Here is a 17,352-nt window from a genome sequence, read left to right as displayed (position 1 = left end):
CTTGAAATGTTTGGTATTGGATATTGTTGACAGATGACAATACGCCAATTAGGACAAATGGTAAGTTCCGACAGTGCCTACAAGTGTGCCTACTGGCCGCTAAATGGCAATACCGGTTTCATATGTATACACCTGGTATGTACGCGCCACCGTGTTTAAGCATTTCAGCGTTAATACCGTCTACCCCGGCAGCCTACCGTTTTTCAAGTTCTTAATTATATCCCTAACCTCACTGACATAGACTTTTTCAATTGAGTTTTCCATCGCATCGTATTCAACATCGCAGTTGTGGTGTCCTATAGCTTCATCTCCGAATTGTCTCCTAAAATAGTCTCTGAAAGCCTCTAGTATTCCGTCTGCATTATATACTATTTCCCCCCTACTATTTCTCATGTTGACAATTTCTGTACTTTTGTTTCCTTTCATCTTTTTGTAAACTAGTTTCCTGCTTCCTTCAAAGTCGTTTTGTATTTTTATCTCTTCTTCTGCTCTAATTGTATCTTTACTTTCTTTAACTAATCGTTTAAGTATCCTGTTTTCGCGTCAATAATCATTTCTACGTCTACTTCTTTCCTTATTGCTAAGACCTGCGATGTTCAAAGTTCTTTTGTACGCTTCTCTTTTTGCTTTTTGGGCAGCCTGAATTTCATCATTCCACCACGCATCACCAGAAATTCTTCCTACAACTGTGGTACCACACACTTCGATCGTACATCTAACAAGGATATCCCGTAACATTGTCCAGGCGCCCTCTATATCTTTGTTTTTTATACGGTCCTCCCATGTTGCCCTATCTATGCTTTCGATTATCTTTTTTTTGGAAATCTATGCGCACATCCGGTTTCTGTAGGTTCTCAATTTTGATTCGCGTTTGGTTTGCTTTCTTGGTTTTCTTTTTTCTCTATCCCCGACCTAAGTTAATTTTTGAGATCAGAAGGTAATGATCAGTATTGCATTCAGGACCCCTCATGACTCTTGTATTTTTGACTAACTCCCTTAGTCTTTCATCCGCAACAACAAAGTCAATTATACTGCGGCTATTTCCTTTAGACCAGATGTACATGTGGATCATTTTATGCCTAAACCAAGTATTTGTAATAAACAGACCCCTTTCTAAGCATAGACCAACTAATTTCTCTTCGTTATAGTTTGTTCTTGGATCCCCAAAATTACATAATACTCTTTCTGTATCCTGATTTGGATGCCCACCCAACCATTCATGTCTCCTAGTAGAATTATTCTTTCCCCATGTTCGCAAATGTTTATTTTGTCATTTGAAGTGTCCCAGAAGGCGTCTTTTACTTCTCTAGGATCACTATCAACCGGTGCGTAGCATGCTATGATAAATAGTCTTCTGATTCCTACTTTCATTCTAGCCCACAGCAGTCTGGGAGACACGAAACCATGGTCTGCGAGATCCTGCTTTGCTCTTTCATTCAAAATCAGACCTACTCCTTGTTTACCATGTGATTCACAGTCTACTTCTGACCATATTTCAAATCCGCCTTTCAATACGCCGTTTTTTATGTCTTTAGTTTCGCATCCTTTTTTCTTTGTTTTGGGCACACATAAAATATCTAGTTCCTTCACGTCTATAGTTTCACGCAATTCTTTTACCTTGAGATCATTTACTCCCCTAGCATTCCAAACACCCAGTCTCCATTCGTCGCCTGAAACATGACCTTTAGATTTTCCGTGTGCATGGCTTTTGTCATTAAAAGTTTCAGTCCTTTCCGAGGTTTTTTTGTAGTTCATATTATTCATTGTTTAGATTATACGCCCAACTAACAACTTTATGCAATAAGTTTATTTTCTGAGTCGAAATCATGTCAAAGTTAAGTATGGTGGAGATTGTAGTTCTAACGTCAGTCCCACCAAAAACTTCAGTTGATAAGGGAGGTTTGGAAGAGGGGGGAGGTATAACTGGAACCGAAAGAGTCGTCTTGGGTTTGTGTTTTTTTTTAATTATTCAAAAAGATAGGATATCCATTTTTCTTGCGTCCAGCAGTGATCAGAACTAAAAAGACGCTTATAAAGCGCATAAAGCATGCTTGAGTTACATAAAAATATTTAATTTTCCAGGCGATTATGATGGACACTCTTATTTCTGGTTTCGCCGAGGAAAGTCGGAAAATGGAATCTAATAGTGAAAATCTTAATCGAGTCCAAAATGGATCAGTCGTGCCTAATGTTGGGAGCTTTACGAACAAACTCAGCAAATTTGCCCTCGCCACTTTCGACGACGAAGGTAAAGTAAAATAATGCAATTTTTTAAATTAATTTTTATGTATTTAATGTTTTTCGATCTTTTATAAATGGAATAAAACTATTTCAAATTTATAAATCTAAAGACTTTGTTTTGATTACAATTCCAAAAAGTGACTAAAATTGACTAATGGAGTGGATTAAAAGAAATTTGAGGGAAAGGAAATAAATATAAAAAAATCAAAACAATTATAGTGAATTTATAGCTATTACTTCTACTATTATTTATAGCTATTACTTCTCCATTCGCCCCTCTTCCCTAACTTCTTCCTTCTCTCCCTGCCATTCACTTACCCGTCGTTTCCTCCCCTCACTACGCATACTCCTCCTAATTTCTCCTACCTTCCCACTCCTCACGTCTAATACTTCCAATCCCCTCATTTACATCCAATTCCCTTACTATCCCTCCCCTAAGTTTTCCTACTTTACGTCTACAGATTTCCCCCTCATTCCTCATGTTTTCCCTACTTTTCCTTCCCTCAGACCCCCTTACTTTCCCTACCTATCTCCCATTTATTCTTCATTTCTCCTAATTCCCCACCACTCGCTTCACCTACTTCCACTCGACTAATTTTCCTATTTCTCCTAATTCTTTACCCCTCATTTCCCCTACTCCCACTCTTATGATTTCCTACAAATATCTTTACTATCCTTTCCCTTACTTCCCCTACTTTATACCCTACTTTATCCGATAATTGGCTCTACTTCGCTTTCACTCATTTCCCCTCATTTTCCATGCTTCCCCTACTTTCCCTCCTTTCATTTCCTGTCACTTCTTCTACATTTTCTCCTCTCACTTCCGTTACTATGCCGCCCCTTATTTTTCCATACTTGCTCTACTTGAAAAAAGTACAATGGACGGACGGACACCCAACTGCAATATAAGGGTTTCTATCCGAGGCTATGTAGGGGAGCAGCGGGTAATGTGGCGCACATGTTATAAAAAGCTCCGTCAAAAGTTAAATATGTTAAAAACTGTAGTAAAATAATATAAAGCAAGTAAATCAATATCTTATCTACCCTATTCGTATGAATATTATTGATTTTACGTCTATTAAAGTAGTTAATTATAAAGTTTTACAAAAAGTGTGCTTGCGCCAAGTTATCCTTGCTGGTTGACTAATGTGGCGCGCTCTTAGTTCAATTTCGGAAAGGGAAATAAAGTTTGTTTACTAAGTTCAATTAAATTAATTTTGGATAAATGTTTGGTTTAAACAATTACTTATAAATTGTGTGCAGCTTGAACGTTATATATTATGTTTTTTTAATCCGGAAAAATGCTACTGTACTTTTTCACTACTTTTTGGTCACTTAAAAACTACACACATACCCAAAAATAACTTTTCATAATAAGAATTGAGTGATTAGCTTTATTAAGCAAATTTTTTTACCATACAAAACAGTACACATAAACAAATACAGTACAGTAAATACCTCTCGCTATAAATTAATCAATTTCTTTAAGTGAGGGTGCGTCACATTAACCGCCGCGCCACATTATCCGCCGCTCCCCTAAACGTAAAAACTAAAAAATGTTGAATTGAGTAGAATCGAACGAATTTAAAAGAATTAAATTAAATTTTTTATACTCAGAAGAATTCTAAAGATTTCAGAAGAATTTACTATAATTCAGGACGAGTTCCAAATTAATTCAAACATCCTAAAATTTGGCAAATCTGATTAAATTCCATAAAATGACTGCAATTGATTAAAAATTAATTGAAATTTTTTTATATTTCTTACAATATTTCAAATCTTTTGAAATTCCATTGAATCACTGAAATTAATGAAAAATTACTTGGAATGTTTTGAAATTTCCTGAAATATTTCAAATCTTTTAAAATTTCATTAAATGACTGCAATTTATTAACAATTACTTTTAATTTTTAAAAAATCTAAATGGCTTGAAATCTTTAAAAATACCCTAAAATATTAAAAATATTCTTGGAAATCCCTTCAAATTATTAAATTTGTCTTAAAATTTCCTAAAATCTTTGGAATGCATTAAAGTATATTAAAATCCCTTGAAATTTTACGAAGTTGGATTGACATTTCCTGAAATTCTGAAAAATTCATTAAAATGCTCTTATTTTAAGCACATTAAAATCTTTTGAAATAAAATTAAATGACAGAAATCAATTGAAAATTCTTTGGAGTCTTTCAAAACAATCAAAAATATTTTAAATCCTGTAAAACTTTTTAAAATTCCTTGAATTTTTTTAAAGTCCTTGAAAACTTATTTCCCTCAAATGTTGGAAATCCTTTGAAATCTCATTAAATTACTGAAATCAGTTTAAAATTCCTCCGAATTTTTTTAAACACGAAAAAATATTTCATATCCTATAAAATTTAAAAAACGTTAGATATTTCAAATCTTTTAAAATATTTCGAAATTACTTACAATTTTTAACGCATATAAAACTCTCTGAAAAAGTTTAAAAGCTTTTAAAAATTTCCTTAAAATATTTTAAAATACCGCAGAAACTTTTTTAATAGCTTAAAATATTAGAAAATCTTGGTAATCCTACGAAATCCCTAAATTCTTGTGAATAAATTCTTTTAAATCTGATATTTTCTGAAATCCTGGAATATTGATTAAAATATCTTAAGAAGTTTCAAAATCCCTTAAATTCTAGAAAATTCTTTAAAACCTCATCACATTTTTAAAAATGTCTTCAAATGATTTGAATCCTTGGAAATTCCTCGATTATGTTCATAACTGTTCATAAAAATAACTGAACAATTAAATAATAATTCATAAAAATTTTGTAGGATCTTTTAAAATATCCTAAAATATTTTTAAAACATTTACGAAAATTCAGAAATAGTTTTGAATTGAATATTGTTTAACCCATTGGTTAATTCTATGAAATTAAGCGATCCTGTCTTCACTTAGATTCAAATACATTTTGTTTGACTTGTTTAGAATCAAAATTTATAGTAACGACTTTTTATTCCACTAAAATTTGATTGGGTTTGTAATTTGAATCCAAAAGAATGAAATTGGATCTGAAGTAAAAATTTAAATACGTCGGATTTTTGATTTGCATGCACCAAATACTATGGGGAAAACAACTAAAAATGTATTTTTTTTTAGGTCGCTGCATCGGACAAATGGGCTCTTGGTCTTTCCAATAACACCAATATTATTATGTTAAAAATTACACACAAAAAAACATACATTTCTTTTAATAAAGGTAATTTTCAATCAAAATAGTTCACTCATTTATTTAATAATTTATTAATTATAGGCGTGATATTCTCGTAAAATGGCCATCCGAGGATCTTCTCGCAAAACGTTCACCGTTTGGCGATATCTTTCTGGAACGAGATCTCGATGTCTGTTCAATCTTTCCTCCAAGGTGTGAAGATATATATTCATTTCATTAAGACGAATCCTTAATTTTTCCTTCTCTTCGACTTGTAAACCATCGGTCTATATTAAAGAATATAAAGTTAATTCAAATTTTATAAAAATAACTTTATAAAAAAATATGAGATATTTAAAATAGTATATTATGCACCTAGGGGGAGAAAAGAGACGAGCACTGAATTTTAAAGGTAATTTATGGTACGTTGCCATAAATTTCCCAAAATTTAATTTAAAAATATTTTTAAATTTCAGGACATTTATGGAAATTTTCGGTCATTTATGGTAATTTTACAGGTATATATGGTAATTTACCATAAATAAGCAAAAAATTTAATTAATTTTCATAAATTTGCGGACGTTTATTACTTTTTTAGGTAATTTATGGTAATATTACAGGTCATTTATGGTAACCTAAGATGAATTACCCAACTTTCAAATTTAAAATTTCTCTAAATTTGCGGAAATTTATGGAAATTTACAGTAATTTATGGTAATTTTACAGGTGAATATGGTACCTTACCATAAATTACCCAAAATTCAATTTTAAACATTTTTATGAATTTCCCGAAATTTTTGGGTAATTTATATTACAGGTCATTTATGGTAACTTAAGGTGAATTACCCAACTCTCAGATTAAAAATTTCTTTAAATTTGCGGAAATTTATGGAAATTTACAGTAATTTATAGTAATTTTACAGGTGAATATGGTACCTTACCATAAATTACCAGTAATTCCATTTTAAACATTTTTATGAATTTCCCGAAATTTAAGAAATTTTTGGGTAATTTATATTACAGGTCATTTATAATAACTTAAGGTGAATAACCCAATTTTCAGATTAAAATTTTTTTTAAATTTGCGGAAATTTATGGAAATTTACAGTAATTTATGGTAATTACCCAAAATTCCATTTTAAACATTTTTATGAATTTCCCGAAATTTAAGAAATTTTTTCGTAATTTATGGTAATATTACATATTATGGTAACTTGAGATAAATTACCCGAAAAAATAAAATTTGAAATTTTTGGCAATTTAGGGTAATTTGGTTAGTTATATATGGTAACTTTCCACAAATTACCGTAAAATGCTAGTATCTGCAACGAAAATTTCCTAATTGTTTATATAGTGAGTGGGCTGATTATCGTAAAATGATAGTCCATGGACGTATAATTTTGATTATTCACCTCTGACGTCACTTTTCACTCTCTGTGGAGTAAAAAGTAATAAAATGTAAAAAGTAATTGAATAATAAAAATATTTACTTTCAGGGGGTTTGAGCCCTCAAGCCCTCCCTCTGGCTACGCCACTGGAGGCAGATATAAGGGGGGAGAATGAAGGATGGAAAGGCAATTAGGTGGTAAATTGAAATTGGAGGGAGACGCGTGTGGGAGAAATAGAGGAGCACAGGCGGAATAGTGGAGGTGAGGTGGCAGAGTGATATATGGGGGGAAGAAGTGATGGGGATTTAAAAAGAGGAGGAGAGAATGGGGATAAAGTGGCAAAGGAATTAATCTTAAGACACTGGAGCGATGGCAGCGGAAAAGTGAGAATGACGGTTAAAAGAGGGATAGAGGAGATTTGACATTCTTAGAAGAGGTAAGAAGGGTGAAAAGTTAGCGGAAATTGTCGAAGAGAAAAGTAGAGGACGTAGAAGGTGAAATGGTAGAGATGTCTATGCGTGATAAGCGGTACATGTAAGAGATTAAGAGGTAGAGGAGATGTACAGAGAAATTTTATTAGAACAAGCAAATGAGAGATTAAAGATCCGCGTAAAGGGTAGAGAGATATACAAGGGAAAGAAATTATCGAGAGATTCAAAAGAAGAATGAGAATTTGATAAGGGGTTGAAAGTGGTCAATAAAATCTTGTGGAAATAATGTGGATACAAGAGGTGAAGAGTAAGAGGGGTGGGAGGATATAGGTTGGAGAGGAGCATGATAAGACAGAGGATTGTACGGGTGTAAAGTAAAATAGAGATAAATGAGATGAGGCTTTCCTAGACGGGAAGAGGAAGTGTGAAGTCATATAGGCGATTGATGAGGGGAAAAGTGGAAGACAAAGAAAGTGAAGTAGTAGAGAGTGTTATGAATGGGAAAGAGTATCTATGGGAGGTTGAAGGATGGTAGTTAGTGGTAAGGTCATAGAAGGAAATTTCAGATGCAGAGGTAAGGAAGAGATTGAAGATCCATGTGAAGGATAGAGATATACGAGGGGAAGAACTGATGGAGGGTTTTAATAAAAGGAGAAAAGGGTGGAGTTAAATGCGGCAAATGGAGTATCGTGAAGAAGAAGTAAGTAGAAAAGGTGAATAGTAATACAGATAGGGATATATAGGGTAGGTTGAAGGATGTTAGCAGAGGGGATGCGCAGAAGGCAAGTTGTCAGTGGAAAGGAATATCTATTTAGGGATGAAAGATGGTAGGTAGTGGTGAGACAGTAGAGGGAAATTCCAGGAGAAAAAGTATGAAAGAGATTGAAGATCCATGTAAAAGGGTAGAGATATATGAGGATAAGATATGGGATAAAAATATGGGAGGATAATATGGTGGTGGTAAAATTTTAATCAAACTTGGATTACAAGGGGTTGAAAAGAAAGAGATGGTGGTCTTTACAAGAGAGGGTGAAGGATTCAAGAGGTTCATTGCAGAAGGAAATATGACGATAAGGGACTAAGACAAGATTGAGGAGGAGGCACATGGATAATAGAAAAAATTAAGTGGAATCAAGGAGGGTGGAACAGAGGGGTTGATGAAGGGAGATAATAGTGAAGTTGAGGTTTTGAAATGGTAGAGGAAGAATGCCCAGAAGAAACTGAACAGAAACAGACAGTGGGGTATACGGGAGAGGCCGGGAGAGGTTAAAAGATAGAATATGTGTAGTGGCCCATGAAAATATGAAGGTGGAAAGTTAGGGGAAATTAAGGAATGAAATAGTGGTGGATGGAGAAGGTGAAGAAGTAGAGGAGGATAATTGGAAAAAGAGGGGTGCATGGATATCTGCGAGAGGATGAAGGATGAATAGGAATATGAGAGGGAAAGTTGAAAGGTTAAAAAAGGGTGAGTGAGTGCAGATGTTAAGGATGTGTGGTGGTAAAAGATGGCAGTGAGGTGGAAAGGTAAGGTTGGGATAGAGGATTGACGGAGAGAAGTCAGAAAAAAATATTCTTGATAGGCGCTTGCTGCTCGCTTTACGAGCTGAATTCTTTATATTTTTTTTCAAACCTGAATCAAGTTTGCCTGCAACTTCTGTAGCTCTTGATTTCCGTGGTTCAACATTCGTAGCATATAATTTGCTCGATCAACTTGTGACTGTTTGAAATCATTGAGGAATTGCTCATTAATTTTAAATGCCTGTTCCTTCGTAAGAGTGGATGGATTTCCTAGACTTTCTATATAAGGAGCAAGAAGATCTACAGTCACTTCTGTGTCTCGTTGACTTTCAGCTCGTAGCGTTTCCTCCTGGAAAAGTAGACAAAAAATTTAATTGTAAGGGACACAATCTTATCGACTTTATCATAAAAAATTATGAATCAGGATAATAATAATAATAATAATAATAATAATAAACCTGTTCCAGAATTTCAGCTCTAGCTTTTTCGTTCCTGTTTCTATCAAAAACTGAGACTGAAAGTTTTGGCATCATATGCTCCTCGTTTTTGGTTTGAATGAATCTATTAATTTCCAACTCTGCGTCTCTAACATGAAAGGTACTTTGTTGTTCATCTTCAAGCTGCTTTTTTAGATCGTAAAAAAGAATCAAGGTCTTTTCTGGAGGAGCCATCGGATCTGGCTGTAAAATTATTAATGAAAAAATACAATTTTTAATTGATTAATAAACTTTAAATAATTTCGTGGAAAAATTTATTGGTTCGTTTTTTAAAATTTAGTTACATTGTATTCAAAAACCATTTCCGGATTGAAGACAAGACGTTCACCTCGGTCAGCCATGGAAGGTTTGACAAATGTTCGAGTAGCTCTGGTGTAATTTCCCTTATCGTAATGATATTTTAGTCGAATTTCATTATCAACAATTGCAAATTCTTTAACTGCAATGTTTTGAGAAGCTGGAATTTTTTCATTTCTATGGTACCTTTCTATTATTTTCTAAATAATAAAAATTAGATATAATCCACTTAAAATTAGTTTGAACATTTTTAATAAGTTTAAATAACTGTTTAATTGTTAAAAACTTGAAAACTTACCACAATTTCACGATAGTGAATATCATTTTCATCTTTTCGTCCCTTGTCTGTCGTAAAGTGAACTTCTCTGAAATGTGAATTTATTTTAAAAACTTTAAACCCATTATGTTTGATTATATTATTCAAATTTGATACGATTAGGATATTAATTTACCGATTAAAGAGAAAATCGTCTCGATTCTTATAATCCTGGAAGAGATAATTTCGATGCATTTTTATTTTAGAAAGGCCATCTAGACGCACTGCATCGTAATATTCGATTATCCTTTCATCATCAACTCTATCAGGCAATTTAGAATAATAATGATGTTCTAATAAATATTAAAAAAAAACAATTATATTAAATTTAGATGAGAATCAGTTGATTATTAATTAAAACAATTAAAGACCTTTGCAGGCATCAGGACGTCCTCTGTTATAGAAATCGGTAACTAGTTTCGAATTCATTTCTTTCGTGGACTTGAATAAATTGTCCCCTCTGTTTATAAATTTTTCATAAACTTTTATAGGGATTGTGTATTCGTAATCATCATAAAGAGTGACTCGCTCAATTAATCCACTTATGTTAAAATACGGAGCAATTTGTTCCACTTTAGCTTTTTTATAAAAGGTTGTCTTTTTCCCATTTGGATATCGTCTCTCAAAATCTAAAATTTCATTGTTTTTGGATTAAATAATTAGACATGCTTCAGATGCAACTGAGAATTTAATCATTAAATCAAAAATTAGGACATTCTAGAACAATCTAGCAATTTTTGAATATACCGGAGTAATCGATAACGTTCCGGAACATTCTAAAATATTTTATTTTTATTTTGGAATAATCGAGACTTTTCTAGACAGCCTCAAATATTTATAAAATGTTCTTTTTCCAGCAGAATTCTAGAATATTAAAATATTCTAGAACGTTTGAAATATTCAAGATCAACGCAGAAGGTTCTAGAAATGTCAAATATTTTCTAGAACATTTCAGAATTAAGGAAAATTAAAAAACATTACATAGAGACTATTGTGGGAAAACATTAAGGTTCCGGAAGTTCAAAATAATCTAGAAAATATGATAATGTAATAAAAATATTACACAAACGGAAATATATTGTTTTAATTGTTTAAAAACTGCAATTTTTGTTCTTATGTCCTTGTTATGTATTTATTTAGCAGAATTGTGTACAAGCAATGTTTAAATTCAATAACTAACGTTATTTGTTTAAGAAATCAATCAAAAGAAGCAATTTCTATTATGTGATTATGCAACTTTAAATTAAAATATTTTAAATTGTGTATTTGAAAATTTTCAAGATTAATAATTGTACTTTCAGATTTATCAAATCCAAATTGCAACAAAAAATTCCTTTTCAGCCAAATAGATTAATTTTCAACCAAAAGGATAAATTCTCAACTCAAAAATATTTTTATTTTAAATAAACAAAGTTGAACTTATTTCAGAAAGACAGATTTACAATAAAATCGTTCAATTCTATACCAAAAAGATTAATAATTAACCTGTTGCATTTTTAAATAAAGAAGACGAAAATTTTAACACAAGAAACGAATTTTAAACAAAAAAGTTAATTTTAAACCATATTAATTAATTTTCTACCAACAAAGTTGAATTTACAATACAAAATCAAATAGTTGATATATCAATTGAAGATTTTAATATTAAATAAAAATTAACAAATATTAATTTTCTGCCAGAAGAGATAAACTTTTAAATACCTTTTAAACTTACTCGAATCATTCATAAAATTTTTGAAATTAAAAAAAATGCCTTCAAATCTTCTAGATTTGCTCGAAATTTTTTTCTTGAAACCGTTCAAGAATCTTTAAGGCTCCGAAATTTTTCTTAAAATCTACAAAAATTTATATTTCGTTTAGAATTTGTTGAAATGTTCCTAGAATTAATGAAAAATCTTTCAATATTAAAAAATTACCTTCAAACCTTAACAATTTTAAAAATTAATATTTGCATTCTCCCAGGAATCTTAAGAAAATGTTTATTATTATTCAAGAAAGATTTTACCCAAATTTTTGTTGTTGACATTTTTAAAATTTCAAACATTTTTTTAAAATTAATATTTCACAGTAAAAAATTATTTGAAATTTTTCTTGGAATCTTAAAAAAATACATTTTTTATTATAAAAACTTTTAAAATCCTTTAAAAAAACTTATAAATTTTTTGTTCGATAACATAAAAAATTTAAGTTTTGTTTATAATTTGTTTAAATATTTTTAGGTTAAAAATTATTTTTAAATCTCTTTAAAACTACAAAATAACTCCCAAACTCATTTACAATGTAAAAAAATGTTTAAATCTTGTGAAATTGAACAAATTTTTCCTTGAAATCTTCAATATTCATTTTCAAAATGTTTGGAAGTAATTTGAAACTATTTGAAATCTTTTAAAACTTTCTCTTGTAATTAATTTTTAAATATAAAAAATCATAAAACATTTCCCCAGAAATCTTAAGAATATTTTTCACTGGAAATATTAAAAAATCTAAATTTTTAAAAACATTTTTACAGATCTTCTCGAGATTTAAACTATTTTCTAATCTTTTTGATACTTCATAAATTCTAAAATAATTTTGAAATAAATAAACAATTTTCCAGCAAATTTTTAAATTCTAAAAATTGTTTAAAAAATTCTTAAAATCTTCCACATACTTCTTTAATCTACATTGAATTATTCCAAAATTGAAATTATTTTTTTTTAATAAAATATGAATCGATTTTTATTTTTTCGGAAATATATCGGTATTTTTTCTGTTTACCAATACCTAATTATTTCCCAATATTAAGAAATAATTTCGATTCCGGTATTCGACAACAATGTTTCAACAATTAATAACTGAAAACTTTCCCAATCGAATTTAGATAGGAATTAAAAATTTTAGTATTAAAAAATAGTCAAAGTATGTACCGGACGCCTAAAAAAGGGGGTTTCATAGCCTATTAAGATGATAATCAAGTCTTTCAAACTTCCATCTCTCATACTTCCCCTCCCCTATTCCCTATACATTCCACTCCCCTCACTTCATCCTCCCCCTTCAACAAAACTTTATTTTCTACTACTTCTCCCTCTCCTCGCTTTCCCAGATAACACTGCTCTTCCCCGAATTCCCTTCCTAACCCTCGACTTTCCCTCCCCTACTCGCCCTGATCATTAATCATTTTCCCTACTTTCCTTCTCCTCATTTCCTATACTTTCTTTCTCTCCCATCATTTCCACTCACTTCCTCTAACTTTCCCTACTTTCCCTATTCTCGACTCCCCTCCTATCAGGATTTTTTACTTCTCTTGATACTATTTTTTCTTATTCTACAATAATACTAGTTAAATATATCACCTAGACTATGAATCTCAATCTTATCAACATAAGATCCCGGCATATCAAGATGTTTCTCCCGTTGGATTTCAATTTCCTCTTCTTCAGTATCGTCGACCCCTCTCATCGTCCAAGGTTCACCAGGAAGCAGATGTTCCCAAAATTTATTTTTTGTTAAATCCCAATTTATTCCTGCACACCCCTCACTACATGATTGTATATTGACCCAGTAATTTCGGTCATTCCAAATACTCTCAACTCCCAGGTAAAGAAGATTGGCTTCCAGGTCAGTCGGTGAACACGAAACTCCAGATGAAGGTTCGATGAAGAAAGGTGCAAGAATTTCTTGACCTCGAGGTCCACTATAATCTGGCAGGACAACGACCCATGAGTGTATTCGGAATCCATGACACTCGTCAGGAGGAGGCTTTTCAAATTCCTGGAAAATTAAATCAAATTTTCTGTTGGTTCTGTAGACGCCGAGAGTCTACAAAAGGGGTTTCATAACCTTTCAGACATTAAATAAGTCATTAAAACCTAGCCTTCCTATTATTCCACTCCCCTAGTACAACTAATTTTGCCCACTAATTACCCCTACTATAATTCCCCACCACTCACTTCCTCTACTTCTCCCTACTACTTCCCCTCTCCGCAATCCCCATTCACTACCCTTACAGCCCCTCCCATCCTTCCCATAGTTACGCTGACCTAACTTCCACTCACACTCATTTTCGCTACTCCCCTCTACATACTCCGTTACACTTACCCTCACCTAACTTCCCCTACTTCTTTTCCCGGGAAAGGGTGTTTGAAAAATACATTTAAAAAATTTTTAAGACAATGAGGAAGGGAGGTAGTAGACAAGGTAAGGTTGTGAGGTGGTATTGAGGAGGATAGCATATGTATAGTGGTTCTTGGAAGTATGAATGCGAAGGGTTAGGGAAGATTGAGGAGGGAGAGTGTGTTGGGTGCAAAAGGCGAAATAGTAGAGGAGGATAAATGGAGGGAGGAGGTTGCAGATACCTGTGAGATAATGATGAATGGTAAATGAATGGTAGGATGAAGTGGCAGACGGAAATTTGGGGAGAAGATGCAAGGAAGATATGGAGGAGCGCTGAGTTGGTAGATGGGGTGAGATGGTAGAGAGTTAAAAAGATGGTTGTGAGACAAAAAAAAGGAGCAAAGGGTAGTGGTGACCCTCTCATCCCTTTTCAAACTCTTAAATTTACCTCTTATATCCCCATCCACTACCTCACCTCTCTTCTATCTCACCTCCTCAGCTAACACACTGTTACTCAATATCTTCTTTACATGTTCTGCTCAAATTTGTTTCTACCACCTCAGCTCTACCTACTATCCTTCATCCCCTCCTCTTCATGCTCTCCTTGTCATCCTTCCTCAGTCTATTCCCTTTTTTAAAAAAATCAATGAATTAAAAAAATTCATTAATTTATTCATTCATTCATAACCTCCTAATTTTTTCTTTCATTAATTTTTCATTTTCCCTAATCAATAATAATCAGAGACCAGATTTTTTATCATGTGATATTTTCAACACAGAATATTTTATAAAGGAAATAAAGCAATTTCAGAATTAACTTGAGTAATTTCACTTTTATTTATTTCAACCGAAAAAAAAGACTTTTCTACCATAAAAGATGAATTTTCAATCCAAAAGGACGAATTTTCAACAAGTTAAACTCTGATACTGTGCTGGTTTTGGGGTAAGCGGTGATGGTGAACAACCCCGAGATAGTGCCGCTCCGCATGTGAACGCTTTTGTTTGGCCACGCGTAAGTGACCACCGCACACCACCTGCAGTTCTTTTTTACTCCAACATGCGAGTTTCACTGTAATTGAATTTTCGACCAAGAAAGATGACTTTTTGTCGAGGAAAACTTGTTTCATTTCAATATAATATATAAAAAAGTGACGAAAAATGCAATTTTGTTCATTTGTATCCAAAGTTGCCGAAAAAAGTATTTTTATTTATTTTTTGATGCTCTTTCTAATATACTAAGAAAACAGGCGCATATTTTTATGTTGCAAACAAAATTTTTGTTCTATTTTTTACAAAAAATTGTAAACTTTGGCAAGATTTTTTTTCAAAATCCCTAACATTTCCCTGATTTATCAGTTTTCCCGGACATATGCCTACCCAGAACAAAGTTTTAAGACCAGGGCTACGAAGTCCTAAAAAACTGAGTTGAATAAAAAATGGTAAGAACCTTTATCATCCTCTGCTGCTCGTCTTCCTGTTTTTGAAGTTCGTCAGCCTTAGCTTTTTCTTTTTTGGCCTCCATCTCGAGCAAAAATTGACTTCTGAATTCCGGAGGTTGTTTTAGCTGATATTTCGCTGGGTCCTTCGAGCCTGTCGTTATGGGTAGTTCCTCTTCTTTTGGTAAGTGAGGACATGGCCTTTTGGTTAAATCACATTTGACCTGCTCCCTCGAAGCATAGCCACTTACAACATAGGCATTGTATCCTTTGCCAAGCAATAAACTCACCAAAAATGTGGCACACTCGAAACTGTTTCCCCTTTGTGTAAACGTCAGCCATGTTGGAGATCTCAAATATTTAGGCTGAAACAATTTGGTTTTATTTTAAATTAAAGCCACTAGACTAGAACGTTAGTTTTGTTCATTTTCATAATTATTAAAGAACTTTTTCATAAGAAAATTAAACATTTTGCAAATATTTCAAATTGGAAAGCAATAAATAGTCAAATTATTGTTTTATTATTAGCAAAAAAAGACATCGGGATTTCAAAAACTATTATTTCGGAAATTCGAGCCAAGATTTGGGGATGGTGCCTGGGTCCTTCACCACGAAAACTTTTAAACTTATTCATCGCAGCTTATTCATCCATTTCTGGTGAAACACGGCTTTATATGACTTCAGCTTTATGAAACCTAACAAAAATGTTTTTAACCACACACTTGCATTCACTGCGAAATATTTGAACTTTAAAGCAAAACAGACGATTTTTCAACAAAATTGTAGAATTTTTAACCAAATAGTTTGTACTTTGAACCAAATGGTCGCATTATTAATCAAACAAGATTAAACCTCAACCAAAAACAGGTGCATTTTCAACAACAAAAAAATCATTTTTTTAACTAAATGGTTCAACTTTTAAGCAAGTAGTTAAATTTTGAATTAAAAAAATACATTTCTAACAAAAATGGAACAGTTACATTTTCAGTTCAAAAAATTAATTTTAATTTTAAAAAAATGAGTTTTCAACCGAAGACATCAATTTTCAACTAAAATGATGGAATCTTCAAAAAAAAAGATTTTTTAACAAGGTGTTTCAACTTTTAACCAAGATTTCAATCAAAAAATATTTGAATTTTTATTACAAAAACTTTTGAATTCAACAAAAATATACGAGTTTTGAACAAAATACAATAATTTCAAGTAAAGAAGATCAATTTTCAACCAAAAATGTAGAAGTAAAAGTTACACTAAGGAAATTAATATTCGAAAAAAGAAACTATTGTTTAACAAAAAATCGAAGTTTCAACAAAATTATTAAATTTTCAACCAAATACATGAATTTTTAATTGAAATAATGAATTTTTGAAAAAAAACGAACGTTCAAGGAATAAAGATTTTTTAGTCAAGGAAGGAAAAAAGTTTATCTAAATTGTTGAGTTTTCAAACGAAAAGAAGAATTTTTGGTCAAAAAGTTGAATTTTTACCTGAAAATATCAAATTTCAACAAAAAAATCCGTTTTAACCAAAAAGTTGTATTTTTAACCAAAAAATTGGAAAAATGCATTTTCAGTTTCAAAAATTATTTTCGAACATAAAAAACGAGTTTTTAACGAGATTAATTTTCCAATAAAGAAACGAATTTTCCACAAATAAAGATTTTTGAATCAAGAAAGAGAGAAAACTTGGTATAAATTATTAAACTTTCTAAAAGAAAGACGAATTTTCTGTAAAACAGTTAAAATTTCAAGCCGAAAATATAGATTTTCAATAAAAAAAGTTAATTTTCTACTAAACAGTTGCATTTTCAAGCAAGAAAAGGAAATTTAAAACCGCAAGATGATTAGTTTTCTACCAAAAAAATGAAAATCTCCAACTAAAAAAATCAATTTCCAGCCAGAAATGAAAAAATATATTTTCAATAAATAAAATAAATGTTCACGAGAACCAAAAACTATTTTTC

At 31.8% G+C, this 17,352-nt stretch overlaps 2 protein-coding genes across 4 annotated transcripts in view; one reads left to right on the top strand and one right to left on the bottom strand.

Annotated features, from left to right (window-relative positions):
• LOC117172694 (FERM domain-containing protein 8) overlaps positions 1-5,447 on the top strand; it is a 35,084-nt gene extending 29,637 nt beyond the window's left edge. For all 3 annotated transcript variants that reach the window (XM_033360846.1, XM_033360845.1, XM_033360844.1), the window contains 2 exons: positions 2,083-2,248; positions 5,363-5,447. In XM_033360846.1, the coding sequence (XP_033216737.1) occupies positions 2,083-2,248; positions 5,363-5,403 (207 nt within the window). In that variant the 3' untranslated portion in view covers positions 5,404-5,447. The remainder of the gene's footprint in view (positions 1-2,082; positions 2,249-5,362) is intronic.
• LOC117172693 (dynein regulatory complex subunit 7-like) lies at positions 5,427-15,748 on the bottom strand. Its single transcript, XM_033360843.1, has 9 exons — positions 15,401-15,748; positions 13,194-13,611; positions 10,233-10,490; positions 9,998-10,154; positions 9,844-9,910; positions 9,533-9,745; positions 9,210-9,431; positions 8,864-9,100; positions 5,427-5,701 (listed from the first exon to the last, which is right to left on the bottom strand). Exons 1-9 carry the CDS (start codon positions 15,473-15,475, stop codon positions 5,507-5,509), a joined length of 1,842 nt encoding a protein of 613 aa, XP_033216734.1. The 5' UTR covers positions 15,476-15,748; the 3' UTR covers positions 5,427-5,506.
• Between the last annotated feature and the right edge of the window lie 1,604 nt (positions 15,749-17,352).

Source organism: Belonocnema kinseyi, chromosome 5, assembly GCF_010883055.1.
Source record: "Belonocnema kinseyi isolate 2016_QV_RU_SX_M_011 chromosome 5, B_treatae_v1, whole genome shotgun sequence".
Taxonomy (NCBI): Eukaryota; Metazoa; Arthropoda; class Insecta; order Hymenoptera; family Cynipidae; genus Belonocnema; species Belonocnema kinseyi.
This window is presented reverse-complemented; position numbering and strand designations above follow the sequence as displayed.

What these genes read in the sequence shown, in the direction of transcription:
- LOC117172693 (XM_033360843.1), bottom strand. Translation starts at nt 15,475, where the DNA reads ATGGAGGCCAAAAAAGAAAAAGCTAAGGCTGACGAACTTCAAAAACAG. An exon ending in AGCAGCAGAGGATGATAAAG is followed by an intron (nt 13,612 to 15,400) that starts GTTCTTACCATT and finishes TTAATTTTCCAG; the next exon opens with GAATTTGAAAAGCCTCCTCC. An exon ending in GATTGAGATTCATAGTCTAG is followed by an intron (nt 10,491 to 13,193) that starts GTGATATATTTA and finishes ATGAAATTTTAG; the next exon opens with ATTTTGAGAGACGATATCCA.